General features: G+C 68.3%; 3 protein-coding genes across 3 annotated transcripts; 1 reads left to right on the forward strand and 2 right to left on the reverse strand.

Moving 5' to 3' along the window:
* Positions 1-2,811: 2,811 nt before the first annotated feature.
* On the reverse strand, positions 2,812-6,120 carry DPEP1 (dipeptidase 1; the record flags this gene model as incomplete). Its single annotated transcript, XM_084294684.1, has 10 exons — positions 2,812-3,006; positions 3,193-3,328; positions 3,477-3,552; positions 3,641-3,725; positions 3,808-3,984; positions 4,091-4,160; positions 4,256-4,406; positions 4,489-4,621; positions 4,703-4,835; positions 6,014-6,120. 10 exons carry the CDS (start codon positions 6,118-6,120, stop codon positions 2,812-2,814), a joined length of 1,263 nt encoding a protein of 420 aa, XP_084150810.1.
* A 1,240-nt stretch (positions 6,121-7,360) lies between these two features.
* On the forward strand, positions 7,361-9,782 carry LOC311214206 (sulfotransferase 2B1-like; the record flags this gene model as incomplete). The annotated part of the gene is made up of 6 exons (XM_084294685.1): positions 7,361-7,499; positions 8,458-8,666; positions 8,833-8,959; positions 9,056-9,150; positions 9,224-9,404; positions 9,489-9,782. 6 exons carry the CDS (start codon positions 7,361-7,363, stop codon positions 9,602-9,604), a joined length of 867 nt encoding a protein of 288 aa, XP_084150811.1. The 3' UTR covers positions 9,605-9,782.
* Positions 9,783-12,078: 2,296 nt separating this feature from the next.
* On the reverse strand, positions 12,079-16,878 carry CPNE7 (copine 7; the record flags this gene model as incomplete). The annotated part of the gene is made up of 15 exons (XM_084294681.1): positions 12,079-12,216; positions 12,328-12,564; positions 12,824-12,957; positions 13,048-13,099; positions 13,181-13,235; positions 13,377-13,510; positions 13,628-13,687; positions 13,775-13,861; positions 14,062-14,160; positions 14,250-14,339; positions 14,415-14,498; positions 14,635-14,709; positions 15,014-15,088; positions 15,162-15,344; positions 16,654-16,878. 15 exons carry the CDS (start codon positions 16,876-16,878, stop codon positions 12,079-12,081), a joined length of 1,728 nt encoding a protein of 575 aa, XP_084150807.1.
* Positions 16,879-17,831: the final 953 nt, after the last annotated feature.

Below are 17,831 nucleotides of genomic sequence, written 5' to 3' on the forward strand. Positions count from 1 at the left end.
GCACGTCCCCAGCCCTGCCCGCCTCCCTGCAGACGTCTTTTGGGGTGCGACGGTGACCAGAGCAGGCAGAGATCCCGGCGGGGGGGGGATGGAGCAAGGGCAGCCCTTCTCCGGGCTCGATGGATGCTTCGCTGGTTCTGATTTTAGGGTGATTTTAAGGTGATTTTGGGGTGTTTTTTCATTTGAGGGGCGCTGCTGGTTTCTCGCAGCGCCCCCTGAAGCGACGTGCCACTCCTGATTTAACACTAAACGAATCCTTCTGGGGGTGGGTTGCGGCAGCTCCCGGGGTGCTGGTTGCCTGCCTCCTCCGTGCGTAGCACTCCTGTTACCTGCTGCAGGGCCTCCCAGCTGTGGGCAGCACCCGGCAGGAGCCTGCAGCAAGCAGCTATGCCCTTGGCGTTGCGGCAGGAGGGCTGGGGGCTCGCTCCCCGCGGGGCTGTGGTGTTTTTGGGGGGCTTTGTGCCTTGCAGGAAGGCAGGGGTACACTGCCACACCTCTGGCCTAGCAGCACCCTTCCCCAGCTGCCCGATTTGTAGCCATACCTGCTGGCCCTGCTTGCAGACCTCGCCTTGCCCACCCGCCTGGTCCTTGCAGGCTGATCCTCCCCGCGTCTCTACCACGAAGTGGCCTTTGAAACGCTCGTCCTGCCCCGTAAATCCCCCCCGTGCCCCCTCCCCGTGCTGCAGGCAGCGAGTTACCGGGGTCGTGACCGTCCCGGCCGGATGGGCGCACCGGGGCGGGTGCCAAACCCTCCTGGGCACTCACCCGCCTGTCCCCTGGGTCCCCCTGCTGCCCTCTGCTCTCCTCTGCCCCCACCTTGCCACATCCCCGTGCCCGGGGGGCTCGCAGGGGGCTGGGTGGAAGGCACGGTGCTCGGCTGGCAGGGAAATGGGGCTGCCCGGGGCTGAGGCTCCCGGCACCCCGTCTCCCTGAGGTACCGAGTGGGTGGGAAGCTTGCGGGAAGGAAATTCGGCTTCCTTTGGCTCTCGGGGGGAGGAATTTCAGCCCTTTTCCTGCAGGCCATGAGCGAGGACTCTACAGCCACCCAGCCCCACAGCGCTGGAGCTGCCCCGGGTGCCTGCAGCGCTGAGCTGTGCGGCACGCGGCTGCTGCTGCCACGGGCAGCTCCCCTCCTTCAGCTTTAGCGGGGATTTTCAGTCCCACACAGCAGCCCCACGGGGCCGGGCTGAGAGCGGGGGGCTATCGGGGGACAGGGGAAGCGTGGGGACGGGCGGCAGCCCCCGCACACCTCCGGTGCTGGCACCCAGCCCGGCTCAGGCCACGGACACAGGGCAGGACACGCTCCAGGCTGGGGCCATCTCAGTGCTCGTGACAAAAACACTTCGTGCTGTTTGGGTTATTTTTTTTTTTTTTTCTCTGAGTTCAGTGGCCTTGGCTGCATGTGTCTAGCTGAGAGAGCCTTCCGCCCTCGTGTGCTGTGGTGGGGGGGTGACACCAGGGCAGCAGGAGGCACTTGGGGCTGCAAAGCCACTTGTGCACCACGGAGCGGGGCTGCCACCAGCGCCTGGCCCTGCATCGACACCAGGCTGGGGGCTGGGACGTGCCCCCAGCCCCTGGAACCGCTCCCCCTTCCCCTGTGATGTTTGTCTTGATTCCTGTTGGGTTCGTGTTGTTGTGTTTTGTTTTTCTCTTTTTTTTTTTTTTAAGCTCGTCTCCGTTGCCTTTTTCTTCTCCACCACACTGTTGATTACCTTCTGCTATTTTAAATAAAAACTGCCTGAACATCCCTCGTGGCGTGCGCAAGGGGCTCGGGCACAAAGAGGGGGGGCTGTGAACCCCACCACAGCTGGGGACGGAGCCGGGGGTCCCGTGGGGCTGGGGTGGGGAGCAGGGGGAGCCTGGGCCTGGCCCCCTGGGACGGGGCTCACAGCCTCGGGGGCGGCAGAGGGGAAGGCCCCTGACGTGCTGGGACACCCTGCGTGCCACCTACCTACGCCTCCCAGCAGGGCCCAGTTCCCTTCCTGTGGCTGAGCTGGGGGAACTGGGACGAGCAGGAGCTGCCACAGCCCCGCTGCAGCCACCACCGGCTCCTGGGGGGCCGAGGCAGCCCCCTCCCTCCCCGCTGCTTTTCCCGGCAGCGTTTTGGAGCCGCCTGGCTCCCTGCGCCCTTCCCCAAACCTCTCCCAGAACCTCGTGGGGGGAAATTTGGGCTTGCCAAGGGGGAGCTGCCCCCCCCAGGAGCTCTGCCCTTTCCCATCGCGAGCACCCAGCGCTGGTGGGTGCCAGCCGGGGGGGGCTGGGGGCTCGTCCCCTCCCCTCCTCCTGGCAGCCGGGCTCCGCGCCGCAGCCAAGCCGCGAATGGCACAGGAAGGTGGCTCTGCCTCGCGAGCTTGTTTTCCCCGGTGCCCAAAGCCGCCTCCGCTGCGAAGACAGGCTGTTCCCAAATGCGAGAGGAAATTGCTAAGAAGATGATTGAGTAACCAATTAATTCGCTAATGATTAATGGAAGCATCCTGCGGAGGCAGCCCCGCCGCCACCTGGCCGGGTGTTGTGGTGATGTCTCACTCCTGGTGTGGTGGCAGCCTGGCTGCTGCCCCGGGGTGGGCACCCACCGAGTGCCTCCACCACCCTTGGGTGCCCGGTGCTGTGCCGGGGTGCCATCAGGGTGCCGGGATGGCCGGTGGCACGCCGTGGTGGCTCATCACCGCAGCGGGGCAGGTGCCAGCCCCACCACGCAAACCCTGGGGGCTCGGGGGCGATGCGCGCTGCCTGGCACGGCTTCATTTTGCTCGGGGTAAGGTGCGGCAGGATCCGGCCGTGCCGGGGGTGCCCAGCACCCTCAGCAGGATGCTAGGAGAGCAGGGTGCTGAGCAGGGGCAGCGCCAGCACCAGGGCTGCCGGCAGGAGCGGGGCTGGGCCGGCCCCGCTGGTGTTGCTGGTGTCGCTGGTGTCGCTGTAGCCGTAGCTCGTCCTGCACTCCCCCGACAGCTCCTCGAGGGCGATGGGCTCCTCCAGGGGTGCCATGCCCTGCAGGGACACCTTCACCTGCGGGGGGACAAGGTGGGTTCCTGCGGTGAGTTGGGGTCCCCGCGTGCCGCGCCGCCCCGCGGCACCCTCACGGTGCTGCCCCGCGTGTCCCTGTGCCCCCCTACGTCCCCGAGCACCCTGGTGCCCCGCTTATCCGTGCGTCCCCACGTCCCAGCACCCTGCACATCCCCGTGCCCCACTCACCTCCTCCACCTTCCTGAAGACACGGAGCAGGTTGTCCGCCAGCGCCGCCCTCACCTCCTGCTCCGTCCAGCCCCTGCGCAGCAGCTCCGCCACCAGCTCCGGGTAGGTGGAGACGTCCTCCAGGCCCGTGGGGACTCTGTGGCACCCCAAGGCTCAGAGCCTGGCCTGGCAGCACCCCCGTGTCCCCCCCCAGCCCCCCAGGCAGGGCATGGGGGCACCCCATGGCTGATCCTGACCTTTTGGGCCACCCCGTCCCAGTCCCTGCGCGCTGCCACCCGCGTTACCTCGTGACACCGTCGTAGTCCCCACCAAAGCCGACGGACTGGGGGCCTGCCACCTTCTTCACGTAGTCCATGTGGTCTGAGGGTGCAGGGGGGAGGTTGAGCAGGTGGGGGGACACCGCACCCCTCCCCTCACCCCCCCCCGAAGTCCCTGCCCGCTGCCTCACTCGCCACGTCGGTCAGGTTGGCCTTGTCACTGCAGGTCACGTAGTCGTTGTAGAAGTTGACCATCACCAGCCCTTCCTTGGCGGCCTGGGGGAGAGGAGGTGGTGCTGAGCCCCCTGGGCAGCCCTGCCGGACCCCCCCGTGCCCCCCGCTGGTGCTGGGTGCTCACCACCATCCCCAGCACGTCGTCCGGCACGTTGCGGCGGTGCGGGCAGAGGCCGTAGGCGGAGGAGTGGCTGAAGATGACGGGGGCTTTGGAGATGTTCAGCACCATCCTCATGGTGTCCACCGAGACGTGGGCCAGGTCCACGATCATGCCCAGGCGGTTCATCTCCTCCACCACGGTCTGCAGGGACGGGGTGAGGGCTGGGGCAGCCCCACGGGGGGACACCGTGCACCAGGGGCTGGCTGTCCCCAAACCATGTCCCCCCCCCAGCTCCATCCCCGCTCACCTTCCCAAAAGCCGAGAGGCCGTGGTGCACGGGCGACTCCTCCGCCGTGTCCACCAGCCAGTTGTCAGCCCTGCAGAGCCAGCAGAGCGTCAGAGCAGCCCCCCAAAAGCCCCCCCAGCCTCCTCCCCGTCCCCGCCACCCCCAACCCCAGCCGTGCCCCCGCACCAGGGCGTGTTGCAGCTGTGGGTGAGGGTCATGTAGCGGACGCCCAGCTGGTAGAAGGTGCGCAGGACGCCCAGGCTGCTGTCGATGGAGTGGCCGCCCTCCACGCCGATGAGGCTGGCCACCTTCTTGTTCCGAAAAGCCTCCTCGATGCCTGCGGGCGGGCAGGGGGCACTCAGCCGAGCACGGGCACCGGCAGCCCCTCGCCCCCCGCCGCCGGTCCCACACCCGCTCACCGGCGCTGTCGACGACGCAGGCGAAGGTCTCGGGGTAGAGCTGGCACATGCGGTGCACCACGTCGATCTGCTCCAGCGTGCGCTTCACCGCGTCCTTGTTCTGCGTCTCGCAGGGCACGTACACCGACCAGAACTGTACAAGGAGGCAGGGGGTGAGAGCCCAGACCCCGTTTTGGGGTCTCCCCGGTGCCCGCGCCCCACTCGCCGCCCCCACCTGGCCGCCCACGTGGCCGGTGTTCAGCTTGGGGATGTTGGTGTGCGTGCCGTTCAGCTGCGTGAGGTTGGACTCCGGCAGCCCCAGCCGGTTGTTGAACCTTTTGAGGAGCTGCCAGGGCAGGTCGTTGTGCCTGGGCCGGGGAGAGAGAGGAGTGAGGGGCTGTCTGTCCGTCTGTCTGTCTGTCCAGTCAGCCAGACAGCTGCCCAGCTACCTGCCCAGGACCCCTGGCTGCCTGCCCATCCACTCACCCATCCCTCCACCCATCCCTCCATCCATCCCTCCATCCATCCCTCCATCCATCCCTCCATCCATCCATCCATCCATCCATCCATCCATCCATCCATCCATCCATCCATCCATCCATCCATCCATCCATCCACCCCTTCCTCCCTCTCTCCCTCTCTCCATCTCTCCCTCTCTCCATAACCCCTCCCTCCATCCCTCCCTTCCTTTGCCCCTCCCTCTCTCCTTCCCTCCGCCTGTCCCTCCCTCTGTCCATCTGTCCGTCCATGTCCCTCCCTCCTCCTCCTCCTCCTCCCCCCCTCCCACCCATCCATGCCCTCCAGGAGGAGCCACCCAAGCTGCTCAGACCAAGAGCAGGGGCGGTCACCCCACTGGGACCCCTCTGCGCAGCCCCCCACGCCCATCCCCACGCAGCCCTCGCCCACCGCAGGGCTCCCTCCTGCACTTGGGGGAGGCAGCCCAGCATCCCCACCCAGGGACGTTGCTGTCACCGCCGTGGGGATGTCACCGTTGTGGGGTTGTCACCACCACGTGGCGTCATGTACCCGTGGCGTCATGTACCCTGCGGCATTTCTGGGGAAGTTCTCGGGGCAGACGCACGGGCCAGCTCCCACCTCTTCCCTCCCGCATCGTGGCCCTGCCACATCCTCCTGCTCCTCTGTCACTGCTCCCTCTGCCAGGGCTGTTCCGGGCCAGGAGGTGGCCGCACACCCCAAGGAGCCGTGGGGATGCCACCAAGGACCCGACCCCACCTCCAGGAACAGCGTCCGGGACGTCCTGGCAAGGGACCGGGAATGTCCCTTGGGACACGGCTCTGCAGGACTTTCCCTGGGGCAGCCTGGCCCCGTTTCCCAGTACCAGCCCCATTCCCGGCCCGGCTTCGTGGTGTCCGGGGATCCCCCGTGGTTGTGCAGCCCCGGGTGCACCGTGCGGGGATCCCCCGGCGAGGCCGGCCCCACGCGTCCCCGGGGTGCACGGCACGGGCATCCCCCCGGCAGGGCCGTGGGGCTTTCTGTGCCTGGGAGTTTTGCAGGAACCGAGCCCCCCCCCGGGCCCTGCGCTCACCCATCGATGACCGGCGTGGTCTCCATGATGCGCTTGGCCTGCTCCAGGTACTGCTGCTCCGAGCAGGGCAGGAGCAGGCACAGCAGCAGCACGCTCCAGCGCAGCATCCTCGCCCCGTGTGGGTACGGGCGCCTCTGGCTCCTCCGGGACGAGCCCGCTGTCCTGCCACCGCCGTGGGAGCCTGCCGAATGCTCGCAGCTGCCCGGCCTCGCCGTCCTTCCCCTCCCGTGGTAAATCAGTAACCAGGAGCCCCGGCCATAAACCCACCCTTGCACCCCGTGCCCGGGGTGCTCTGGCAGCGCCTGGGCACCGCGACGGCCTCCCCCCGGCACGGCACGGGTGGCACGGGGACGCGCCGGGGCCTCTCGGCATAGCTGTGGTTACTCTCCCGGCCCCTCTAACGCAGTGCAGATTTTTCTGCTGGAAAAACGCCGGTCCCACCCGCGCCTCGGCCTCCCCGCTGCCAGCACCCAGCCCTGTGCCCCACGTCCCCCGGGAGGGGTCTCAGCAGGGCCCGCTGCCCCTGTCCCCCTGTCCCCAGCTCACCGCTGTCCCCGGGACGTTCGGGTGGCTGCTCCCTGTGGCGGCTGTGCAATGTTTTCTGGCTCGTGTGTCTGCGCACGGGGCTGGAACGGGCTCCGGCCACCCCAGAGCCAGCCCCCGCCATGGCGCTGGGCGGTGGCCGAGCTCCAGCGCGCCCCAGGGCTCCCTGCCCAGGCAGCCCCATGCTGGGGGGCGGCGGTGGGGCAGCGGTGCTGCTGCTGCTGCTGCCACGGGGGGAAACTGAGGCACTGCCCTGCCTGCGCCCCGTCACACACCGTGGGGTGCATCCTGATGGTGGCCGTGGGCAAGGAGCGGCACCGTGGGGCAGTGGGAGCGGTGAGGAGCCACATGGAGCAAGCCCAGCCCCAGCTCCTCACCATGGGGTGGCCGGGCTGGACCCCCCCACTGCAGCATGGCGAGCTTGGCTGTGGGGCACCGAGGCCTGCATCGTGTGGGGCACGGTGTGGGGCTGGCACCCCACGGCACGTGGCTCACCGTCTGTGCCAGCGAGGGCCCTGAGCACCCCTGGCCCCGCTGGGGGGCTCTCAGCCCCTCCAAACTCCCCCCACATCCCCGGTGGGTCCGGCTGCGCGTCCCCCCAAGCATGGCCCCAACCTGGGGATGGCCCCGCAGCCCCCAGCCCCGCGGCAGCTTTCCCCCCGCGCCGGCCCCCGCCACCGCCCCCGGCCCCCTGCCAGGAATGCGCCGGGGGGGCCCAGCCCCACGCCCTGCACCCGCCGGGTCTGGCTTCCTCTTCTGCAGCTATTTAAGGGCTGTCCCCGGCACGTCCCGCGCGGCCGGGCCATGGAGCGGCTGGAGGTGACGGAGACCTTCGCTGGCATCGCCCTGCCCGGGCACCTCCACACCAAGGAGTCCCTGCAGTTCGCCACCACCTTCCCCTTCCGAGACACCGACGTGGTCATCGTCACCTACCCCAAATCAGGTGAGAGGTGTCGAGGAGGGGGGGACAGGGATGGGGTACGGGGACGGCCATGGGGACCCCCAGGGCGGAGGGATGGGGATGAGGGTGGGGATGGGGGTGGGGATGGGGATGGGGATGGGGATGGGGATGGGGATGGGGATGGGGGGAGCTCTGCCGTGCAGCCCCTGCTCGCGGCAGGCCCTGGTGCTGCCGACGTGGCTGGAATGTGGCCGGGCCCTCGGCCAGCCCCGGAGGGCTCCGTGCCCCAGCCCTGCACCGCCACTGCCTCCCCTTCCCCCAGCACAGCCCCATGTCAGGGGGCTCAGCCCCACTGCTCCGTGGGGTGGAGGCGGCCACCCCACACCTACCCCTGCTGTGTCCACAGCCCCGACCCCATTCCTGTCCCTGTCCCTGTCCCCAGCCCCATCCCCGGGGGGGGTTATGGCTTCTGGGGCTCAGTGGGGCAGTGATCCCACGCTGCTGCTGCTGCTGCCCTGCGCCACCTCGCTCCGCGCCGTGCCAGGAGCCATGCTGTGCTGAGCTGTTACGTGGCATACAGCACCGTGCTGTGCCGTGGCAAGTCAAGCCATGGAGTGCTGTGCCGTGCCATGCCGTGCCGTGCCACGCTGTGCCATGCTGTGCCACGCTGTGCCATGCCATGCTGTGCCACACTGTGCCACGCCGTGCCTCACTGTGCCATGTTGTGCCACACCGTGCCGTGCCGTGCCACGCTGTGCCATGCTGTGCCACTCTGTGCCATGCTGTGCCACACTGTGCCATGCTGTGCCACGCTGTGCCATGCTGTGCCACTCTGTGCCATGCTGTGCCATGCTGTGCCACTCTGTGCCACTCTGTGCCATGCCGTGCCACGCCACGGTGTATCAAGCCACACAATGCCATCCCGTGCCACGCCATGCCGTGGTGTTGTGCATGGCGGTGCCCGTGCGGGGTGGCAGTGCCCTGACGCCCCCTTCCCCAGGCACCACGTGGATGCAGGAGATCCTGACGCTGCTGTACAGCCGCGGGGACGCGCTGCCGGCCAAGACCATCCCCAACTGGGAGCGGGCGCCCTGGCTGGAGCAGATCCACTTCAGGGGCGCGCTGCGGGACACGGCCACGCACCGCCTCATCACCAGCCACCTGCCTGCCCGCGTCCTGGCCCCCCTGCTGCAGGGGAGCAAGGCCAAGGTGAGGGGAGCCGGGCAGGCGGGGGGGGGTCCCCATGTCGCTGGGGCTTCCCCCGGCTGGGGCAGCTGCCAGGGACTTTCTGAGGGTGCAGTGGAGAGGTGGGGACAGAGCCTGGAAACCCCCTCGCTGCCGCAGCGCTGAGAGCAGTGTGTCCCCCCCCCCCCAGGTGATCTACGTGGCCAGGAACCCCAAGGATGTCGTCGTCTCCTTCTACTACTTCCACCGCCTGGCCAAATTCCTGCCCGACCCCGTCTCCTTCGACGCCTTCCTCCAGCAGTTCCTCGAGGGCACTGGTAAGGGCTGGGGGGGCCCAGGGGTGTGAGTGGGGGGCACTCCGGGGGGGGGGGGGGGCCGGCCGCGGGCTCGCATCACCCCCAGGCTCCCCGCAGTGCACTACGGCTCCTGGTTCGACCACGTCAAGGGCTGGCTGGGCCAGCGGCAGCTCCTGGACATCTTCTACATCACCTACGAGGAGCTGCACCGGGTGAGCCCTGTGTCCCCGTGTCCCCCAGCCCCATGTCCCAGCCCCCCCAGCTGACCCCCCCCCCGTGCCGCAGGACCTGCGGGGCACGGCGCAGCGGCTCAGCACCTTCCTGGGCTGCCCCCTGGGGCCGGAGACGTTGGAGGCCCTGGAGCAGCACTGCAGCTTCTCCGCCATGCGGGACAACGCCATGACCAACTACACCCTCATCCCCCGCGAGATCATGGACCACAGCCAGGGGAAATTCATGCGCAAAGGTGAGGGGGCGCGGGGGGCGGCGGGCGCGGCGGTGCCGGCGTCGCCCCGCGCCCCGGTCCCACCGGGTCCTTCCCATCCCGCAGGGGTGGTGGGGGACTGGCGCGACCACTTCTCCCCGCGGCAAAACGCCCTCTTCGACCGCGTCTACCAGGAGGAAATGCCTGACATTGACCTCAGCGTCCACTGGTCCATGGTGTGAGGGCCGGGGGCCCTGACCCCGTAACTTATAGACCCTTGGGGCCGGAGGTGGCGATGGGAAGCAGCTGCTCCGTGCCCCTTCTTTGGGATGTTTCCGGCCACACACCGCCACCGTCCTCGGGGCCATCCTGCTCCTTGGTGGCCCTGACGCCTTCCTTCCTCCGGCCCAGCAGGGAGCAGAGCCCCGCTCAGGAAAAAAATAAATATTTATTGTAATTCCCATGCTGGATGAGGGGTGTGGGGCAGGCAGTGCCGTGCTGGTGGTGCCGGGAAGTGCGAGGCGTTATCAGGGACAGATCAGGGCAGGAACCCATCCCCAGGGACATTATCTTGGGTGTGGGTGACGGTCAGGGGGGCCGTGGCGGGCTGCCAGGTGTCATCTTCAGCAGAACTCGGGGTCCCAGCCCCGCAGTGCCCCTCTCTGCCCCGGTGCACGCCCGTGCCCCTCCTGAAGCCCTGTGCTGGCCGCAGTGCCCTGAGCAGCCACTGGCACCCACCTGCCCCATCCCCTCGTGGGTTTTTTGCCCTGAAGGCTCATGCCCCCCAGCAGCATGCCCATGGGCCCTGCCTCATCCTGATGCATTCCAGGCAATTGCCTTATAAAATGCTCATAAAATGCAGGAAAAGTGAATAATTAACCCCGTGAACTAAACATCTCCTGCTCGCTCAGCATGGCAAAGTGCTCCAGGGAGGTGCGAGGACCGGCGGGGCACCCACCACCCACCCTGCCTGGTCGGGGCTCAGCTGAGCGGGGACGGGCAGCGGGACCCCCCTGGGGACACCGGCACCCCCAGCCCAAGGGGACCCCTGCGCCCCTGTGTGAGTGGGGCAGTGCTGGAGGGGGCCCGGGCACCCCCTGCCTGCGTTGAGGGCCGAACGCAGCCGCAGCCTCATCAGGCGCTGGGTTTCCATGGTGACGTCCATTATCCTGCTTTATAGGGGGATGATTCAGGCGCTATAAATACGCGACGGATCGGGGCGCTGCGGGCACCGCGCTCTGCCCGCAGCTGGCAGCCCCACAGCAGCCCCATGGAGAGGGGCACGGGCAGCTCCGTGCAGCCACGGCCGCGTGGATGGGGCCGGGCTGTGAGCCCTGTGCCAGCACCCTGACAAGTTGACAGCGGTGTCCCTGGGGGGGAGCACGGGGAGCAGGATCTGGGGTGGCTCCTGCCCCATGACTGCTGCCCCAGGCCACAGCTGCAGCCCCGTGGTGGCCTTGGGGTTTCCCCCCCCTCTCCCAGGGCAGATGTCACCTCCCCATGAGCAGCTGCAGGTGGCAGGATGGTGGCACACGGCACATGGTGAACGGCACAGTGCGTGGCACATGGCAAAAGACCCATGGCACATGGCACACGGTGAATGGCGCACGGTGCATGGCGCACGTTGGATGGCACACGGCACGTGGCACGCGGTGTCACACAGCACACGGCGTGAGGCAGCTGGCACGCCGAGAGCAGCACGTGGGGCTTGGCACAGCCAGCCTCAGAGCGCTGTGCAGCACATGGCAGCAGCACGGCACACGGCACAGAGCACACAGCACACGGCACACGGCACACACCAAGCAACATACATCATGGAGCGCATGGCACAGCACGCGTGGCACAGCACATGGCCCATGGCACAGGGCTCATAGCTCACGGCACATGGCACGGGGCTCATGGCACACAGCACATGGCACATGGTTCATGGCACACGGCTCACGGCACGTGGCAGAGGCACTGTGCTGGGCAGGGGCAGGAGCACGGCTCTGTCTCTGCCTCCGCTGCCCTGGATTTTCAGGCCGGCAGCGCAGCGGGGTGGGAGCCCTGTGGCGGGGCGGCTCCGGCACAACTTTAAAGCCGTGGCTGCTCCAAAGCACAGCAGCTACAAAGCACTACTGCTTCTTTCACCTGCCGGTGGCTTTCAAGTGACAAATCCCTGCTAATGAGTGACGTAGCCGAGGTGGTCAGGCGGCAGCGCAGTGCTGGGCAGGTGTGTGTGCGTTCAGCTTTTGCTCGCTTACGTCCTTGGGACCCCTCGCTGCGGGACGGGGCTGTGCTCGTGGGCTTGGGCACTTGGGGGGAGCAGAGCCCATCCCTCTGCCCCATTGAGCGCCCATGCTTTGGGATTTCACGGGATGTGGCAGCACTGCCACGGGGCCCTGTCCCCCAGAGAGCACGCGGCGCAGGGAAGGGGCAGGTTGCTTTATTGGCTGGTGCCTCCCGCGCACCGAGGACGGGTTCGTCATGCAGCCCCGAAACGGCATCACAGCGACAGACAAGCACGGACCACAGGGGGCCACGAGGACAGCGGGCACAGGGAAAGGGAGCGGGGATGGGCCACAGGCACGGGCCACCGGCAGCGGGCAGTGCCCTCTGGGGACCCGGCCGCCCCCGTGCAGCACGGCGTGGCGCCCTGCACCGGGGCACCGGGGCTGTCCCCGTGTCCCCGGCCGGGTGCAGTGGGGGCACGGTGCCAGTCCCCATGCGGGCACCCTCACTGGGGTGAGCTGAGGCTGGAGTCGGGGGTGTCGGGCTGGGGGCAGCGGGGCGGGAAGGCCTTGTAGCTGTAGTACTCCACCACCTGCTTGGGCACCTCAGCCAGCACGCACTTGGCCAGCGCCGTCGGGGACGCCTGCGGGATGGAGCGGGACGGGTGACGGGGGGGCTCAGGGGGCTGGTGATGCTCAGCCCCCTGCAGGGACCAGAGGGGATAAGAACGGGATCACCACCGTCCCCCACTCACGTTCTTGAACTCCCGGAAGGGGACGAACTGGACGATGTCACGCAGGACGGGCTCGCCCCTGGGGGAGCGCAGGACGCCGTCGTCCCCGTCCAGGATCTGCATGTCGGTGAAGTCGGCGTTGCCCACGCCCACGATGATGATGGACATGGGCAGGTAGGAGGCGCGGACGATGGCCTCCCGTGTGTCTGCCATGTCCGTCACCACGCCATCCGTCAGGATCAGCAGGATGAAGTATTGCTGGGGGGGGAGGGAAGCTCTGGAGGGGCTGCCCAGACCAGGGCACTGCTGCCACACTCCCCCCGTGCGCACAGGGTGGGATGACATTATCAATGATTCCACCCCAAACCACCCACGAGGTCCAGGAGAGGCTGGCATCTTCCTAAATCCCTTCTCGTCAGCAAGTGTAAATAATTGTCGGGCTTTTAATTAGCCCCCCCTCCCCATGCACTTGTAGGTAAGTGCCCCCAAGGCGTGCCGGAGCCCCGCGGGGACCTACCGATGCCTCCTTGGTCCGCTCCTCGTCGGCCGCCACGCGGGCCACCTTGGAGATGATGGGGGCCACGTTGGTGGGGCCGTAGAGCTGGATTTTGGGCAGGCAGCTCTGGTAGGACTCCACGACGCCCTGGATGCCTGGGGGAGTGCAGGGTGTGGGGGCGGCCCGGCTGCACCCTGGGGTCACAGGGACGGGGGCTGGCAGCCGTGCAGCGGGGCCGGGCTCACCCTCACACTCGTCGTTGTCGGGGTTGAAGTTGATGGCGAAGTCGTGGGAGACCTGGGGGGGAGAGGGGCGAGGGGCAGCCAGGGAGCTGGCAGGGATGGGCATGGCCCGGGGGGGTCCCGGCCGCCCCCGTACCTCGTATTTTGGGGGGATCCGTGCACCAAAGCCCAGAGCAGAGAATTTTTTATCGCTGCAAAGGAAGGGTGCAAGGAGCCCCGGCACGGCGGGGGGGGTGTGCCGGCACCGGGGTGGCCGTGACCAAGGCGTCCTGGCCCTGGGGTGGCTGTCACCAAGGTGTCCCAGCCCCAGGGCCCCCCCCGCAGCCACCAACCTGTCGTAGTCCTGGCAGATCTCACCCACAGCTACGAGAGCCTTGAGGTACTCGTTGGGCTGGTAGGGGTTGATGTAGTGCAGGGAGCAGCTGTTGCGGGGGTCCCCGTTGGAGGCCGTGAAGTCGATGGCCACCTGGCACAGTGGGGGGGGGCCGGTGAGCTCCCCACGTCCCCAAGGGCCAGGAGCTGCCGTCCCTGCTCACCGGGGCACCACGGCACAGCCCCGGCCCCCCCGGGGGATGCTGCTCACCGTGAAGTGGATCTGGCAGCCGCCCATGATGTAGTCCAGGAAGGAGTAGACCCTGTGGATCTGCCGGGGCGACGTGCCTCAGCCGCTGCCAGCCTGCACCGCCCCGCGGCAGCCTGTCCCGGCACGGCTCGGCACGCAGGCACTCACCTTCAGGTCCAGCAGCACCACCACCCCCGAGTTCTTGTAGTTGCGCTTCTTGATTTTGTACTTGGGGTTCATGCACTCCCACTGCACCTGCGGCACGCGGCACCCGCGCTGCCTGGGGCCAGCCCCACAGCCCCCAGCCCCATAACGTGACAGCCCCCCCAGCCCCACAGCCCCATGACCCACCCGGGGCTGGTGTCCCCAGAGGAGCCCATCCCGGCCATCCCCTCCCCACGGAGCCTCCCCCAGCCCCGCAGGGGACACCCCCACGCCCCCCGTCCCCTCTCCACCTTGTTTTCCCCCATCGCCTTCTGCATCTCCTCGAAGGTGGTGAAGAACTCGCCGATGAAGTCGTGCTTGCCCCGCGAGTCGTAGTCCCACACCACGCACTGCGGGGGACACGGCTCAGCCCCGGCTGGGTGCGTGTCCCCCCCCCCCGCCCCATCCCGGGGACGGGATCCCCATCGCCCTTCCTCACCCTCAGCTTCCTCTTCTCCTCGCAGCTGCAGAGCGAGTTCAGGGAGACCTTGAAGGGCTCCCAGATGGGGCTCAGGTTGTTCTTCACCACCTGGGGGGCGAGAGGGGGCTCAGTGGGGCTGGGGACCCGTGGGTTGGTCCCAGGTGGGATCCAGCCAAGCCTCACCTCGGTGCGGTACACCAGCTGCTCACTGCGGTCGTCATCGATGCGGTAGATCTCCAGGAAGGGGTCGGACTTGCTGAAGAGGTCCTGGAGGGGAGAGGGTGGGACAGGACAGAGCAGAGAACAGGCTGTCCCATCCCATCCCGTCCCGTCCCGTCCCGTCCCGTCCCATCCCATCCCATCCCATCCCATCCCATCCCATCCCATCCCATCCCCATCCCACCTTGTCATCCAGCTTCTTGGCCCGAAATGCCAGCTCCACGTAGCCGTTGTTCCCCGAGATCTCCTCGGAGATGACCTGCCGGGAGAGGTGGCCGTGGGGTGCTCAGCACCCGGTGTGGTGTTGTCCCCCTGCCCTCCTTCCCTCCCATCCTCCACGCGCCTCCTGGCACCGCGGGGACCCCCAGGGTGGTTAGCAGCTGTCGGGGAGACCCCAATCCATCTGGGATGTGTGGGGCAACTGCATATATGGCCGGGATGGGAGGAGGGTCACTGGGGTCCCCCCACACATGTGCCCTGCTCAGTGCCACCCCGCTGCCCCCGGCTCATCCCACTGCAGCATCCCGTCCCGCTGCCACCCTCAGCCCAGCCCGGCCGCTCACCGTGATGGTGGATTTCCCTGCGAATTTCCCATACTTGAGGAACAGCGGCTTCGTCACCCGCTTCTGCGCCACGATCTGCAAAAAACGATGGGCTCGGGGAGGGGACATCAGCCCGCGGGCGAGCGGGAGGTCCCGGCGGGGGGCTCACCTGCCCCACGGTGCACTCCATGCCCCCCAAGAAGTCATCGTCGTGCGTGCCCACGCCGGCGTGCCCGTGGCTGTCGTACACCTCGAAGCGCAGCTTCTGCACCTCCTCGAAGTAGTAATCCACCGTGAAGATCTTGGCGAAGACGGGGTTCAGGTTGCTCTTGATCACCTCGCTGCGGTCCACCTGCGGGGCAGAGGGGGCTCCGCCAGCCCCGCCGCTCGGCACCACCAAGGGGCTGCCCCCGGGTCCCGGCGGGCGGGCGCTGGCTGCACCGCCTCAAACCGTGCCCGTGGGAGCTCCGGCCATGCCTTCCCCCCGAACAAACGGGGATTTAGCCCTTAGAAGCAGAACTGGTCCATGCTCATCTCACTGAAATTCATCCTTAAATCAGCTCAAGCCCCTGGCTCACTGCGTCGCTGTGGTGGGATTGTACCCGGGGCGGGAGCCAGCTCGGGGGCGGATTTGGGGCTGGTGGCAGTGCTGGCGCAGGAGGGAGAGGTGCCCCTGGGTGCCACCCCTGGGTGCTGAGGCACCTCTCCCTCTGGGGCAGACCCCACATCACCGGGGGCTGCATCGAGGCGATGCTCGGGCTCTGGCCCACCTTTTCCATGGCTCTCTTTGAGCAAGGGGTGAGTGCCCACCAGCCCTGCCCGCTGCCACGGGTGGGGACCAAAACGCAGCCCAGGAGGGGTCCTCTTGCCCTTGGGACGTGGCCCTCGCCCAGCACGGCCCCGATGGCACGGCACAGCCTGGGGGTGCTGCATCCCCGAGCTGGCACGGGGCCCCTCGCCGCCCGCCCTGGCTCCGGTTCTGGCTCCAGCCCGGGCGAGCAGAGTCAATTACACGCAGAGGGATTTAGCGCTAAATCTGCCGGCTGAGCAGCGGTGATTAGCGAGCGCGGAGCTGCTGGAGCCAGGCAGAAGCTGAGCTGGGGGCAGCCCTGGGATGGAGCCAGCCTCAGCCCCAGCAGGGACACAGCAGCCCCCAAACCCTGATGCACTCCAGGGGCGGCCAGCGCATCAAACGGCCCTGGCATGGGGTGGCCGGGCCCGTGTGGACCCCCACACCGTGAGCACCCCGTCCCCTGATGCTGCCAGAGCCACTGGGTCCCGGGGGACTCACTCCAAGCCAGGGCTCTGCACCGTCCCCATGCACCACCCGAGCATCCCACAGCACCCGGAGCTCCGGGCCCTGCCCTTCACACCCCGTGTCCCTCACACCCCGCGTCCTTCACTTCACTCCACCTCGAGCCCTGCACCTTGCACCCCGCAGCCTGCGCCTGTGCCCAGCCCTGCACCATCCCTGCACCCTACACCCCACCCTAAGTCAGTTCCTGCACCTTGCACCTCGCTCCCCGCTCTGCTGCCAGCTCCTGCCCTGCCCTCGGCCCCGCCGGACATCGTGGCCACCCTGGGGCTGTCTCCACTCCCGTCCCCATCCCGGTGCCCCCGTCCTTGCGCCCAGCACCCTGCCCGGCCCCTTCCCTGCCTACCTCCACCCACTGCCCCTGGGACTGCATGAGCAGCAGGACGCAGGGGTCCGACTTGTTGAGGGTGTCGCGGTCCAGGAGGTGCTTGCAGCTCACCCGCAGCTCCACCTTGGAGAGCACGGCCAGCGGCGCCTGGGAGGAGGGCTCGGGCGCTTCGCCCATGGTGGCAGCGGCACGGGGGGCTGCCAGGCGTGACGGGGGGCAGGCGGCACCGTGGGTGAAGGGCATGCGGGGGGGACGGGGCGGCCGCTGCCTTCCTCGCTGTCAGCGCAGCGGGCTGGTGACCCTCATGCCCAGGGCACGGGGCCCCACGGTGCCAGGAGTGGGGCTGGAGCCCGGGTGCAGGTCCCTGGTGGTGGAGGGCGCTGGCAGAGGTTTGGGGGGCTCACGGAGCAGGGGCGCAGGAGGAGAGAGGGCTGAGATGGCCCGGTGGGTGCTGGGGACCTGAGGGACCCTCTCGGAGGTGCGGTGGTGGATTCCAGCCCCGGTGGTGGCCCTGCGAGGTGTCAGAGCACCGCGGGGTGAGCTGGAGCTGGGGCACCCCCGGACAGGCAGCCCCTCGGGCACGGCTCTGCCCCTGTGCACTCGCTGGAGCCCCGGGGTGGATTTTGTGGGGCCGTGCCCAGCTCTGCCCCCAGCCTCACCCCACGAGGTGCCCGCTGGGCAGGGGGATGAGGCGGGGAGGCTGAGCAGGAGCAGGGGCAGCGCCGGCAGCCCCAGCCCCAAGCCCGCTCCTTGTGCAGAACAGAACCTCCCCGCCCAGCCCCTGCACCCTGGGGTGACGGGGTGATCACTGCCCGCGGGGGACACGGGGACACCCTCCGCCCTGCTGCTCCCAGTGCTGGGGACACAGAGCTGCCGTGCTCCACCAGGGTGCTGGCAGGGCTCGGCCAGGCGATGCTGCAACGCTGGCTCTGCCGCTCCATCCCCACCCCATCCCCACCCCATCCCCATCCCCATCCCCGTTCCCATCCCATCCCATCCCCGGGTTCTTTGCCCCCATCCACAGCCCCCAGTTGTGCCCAGTACACGCCGAGGCTGGGGCAGAGCCGCCCCCCACCCGGTGCCCGGAGCTGGTGCCTCCTGACCGAAGTTTCCCGGCGAAGTCACGCGGGGCCCTGCCCTCCCCGGCACACGGCTCCGGTGGGCACCGTCCCCTCCCCGGCACCGCGGCACCGCTC

This window comes from Netta rufina (assembly GCF_964035555.1).
Source record: "Netta rufina genome assembly, chromosome: 13".
NCBI classification, from domain to species: Eukaryota; Metazoa; Chordata; class Aves; order Anseriformes; family Anatidae; genus Netta; species Netta rufina.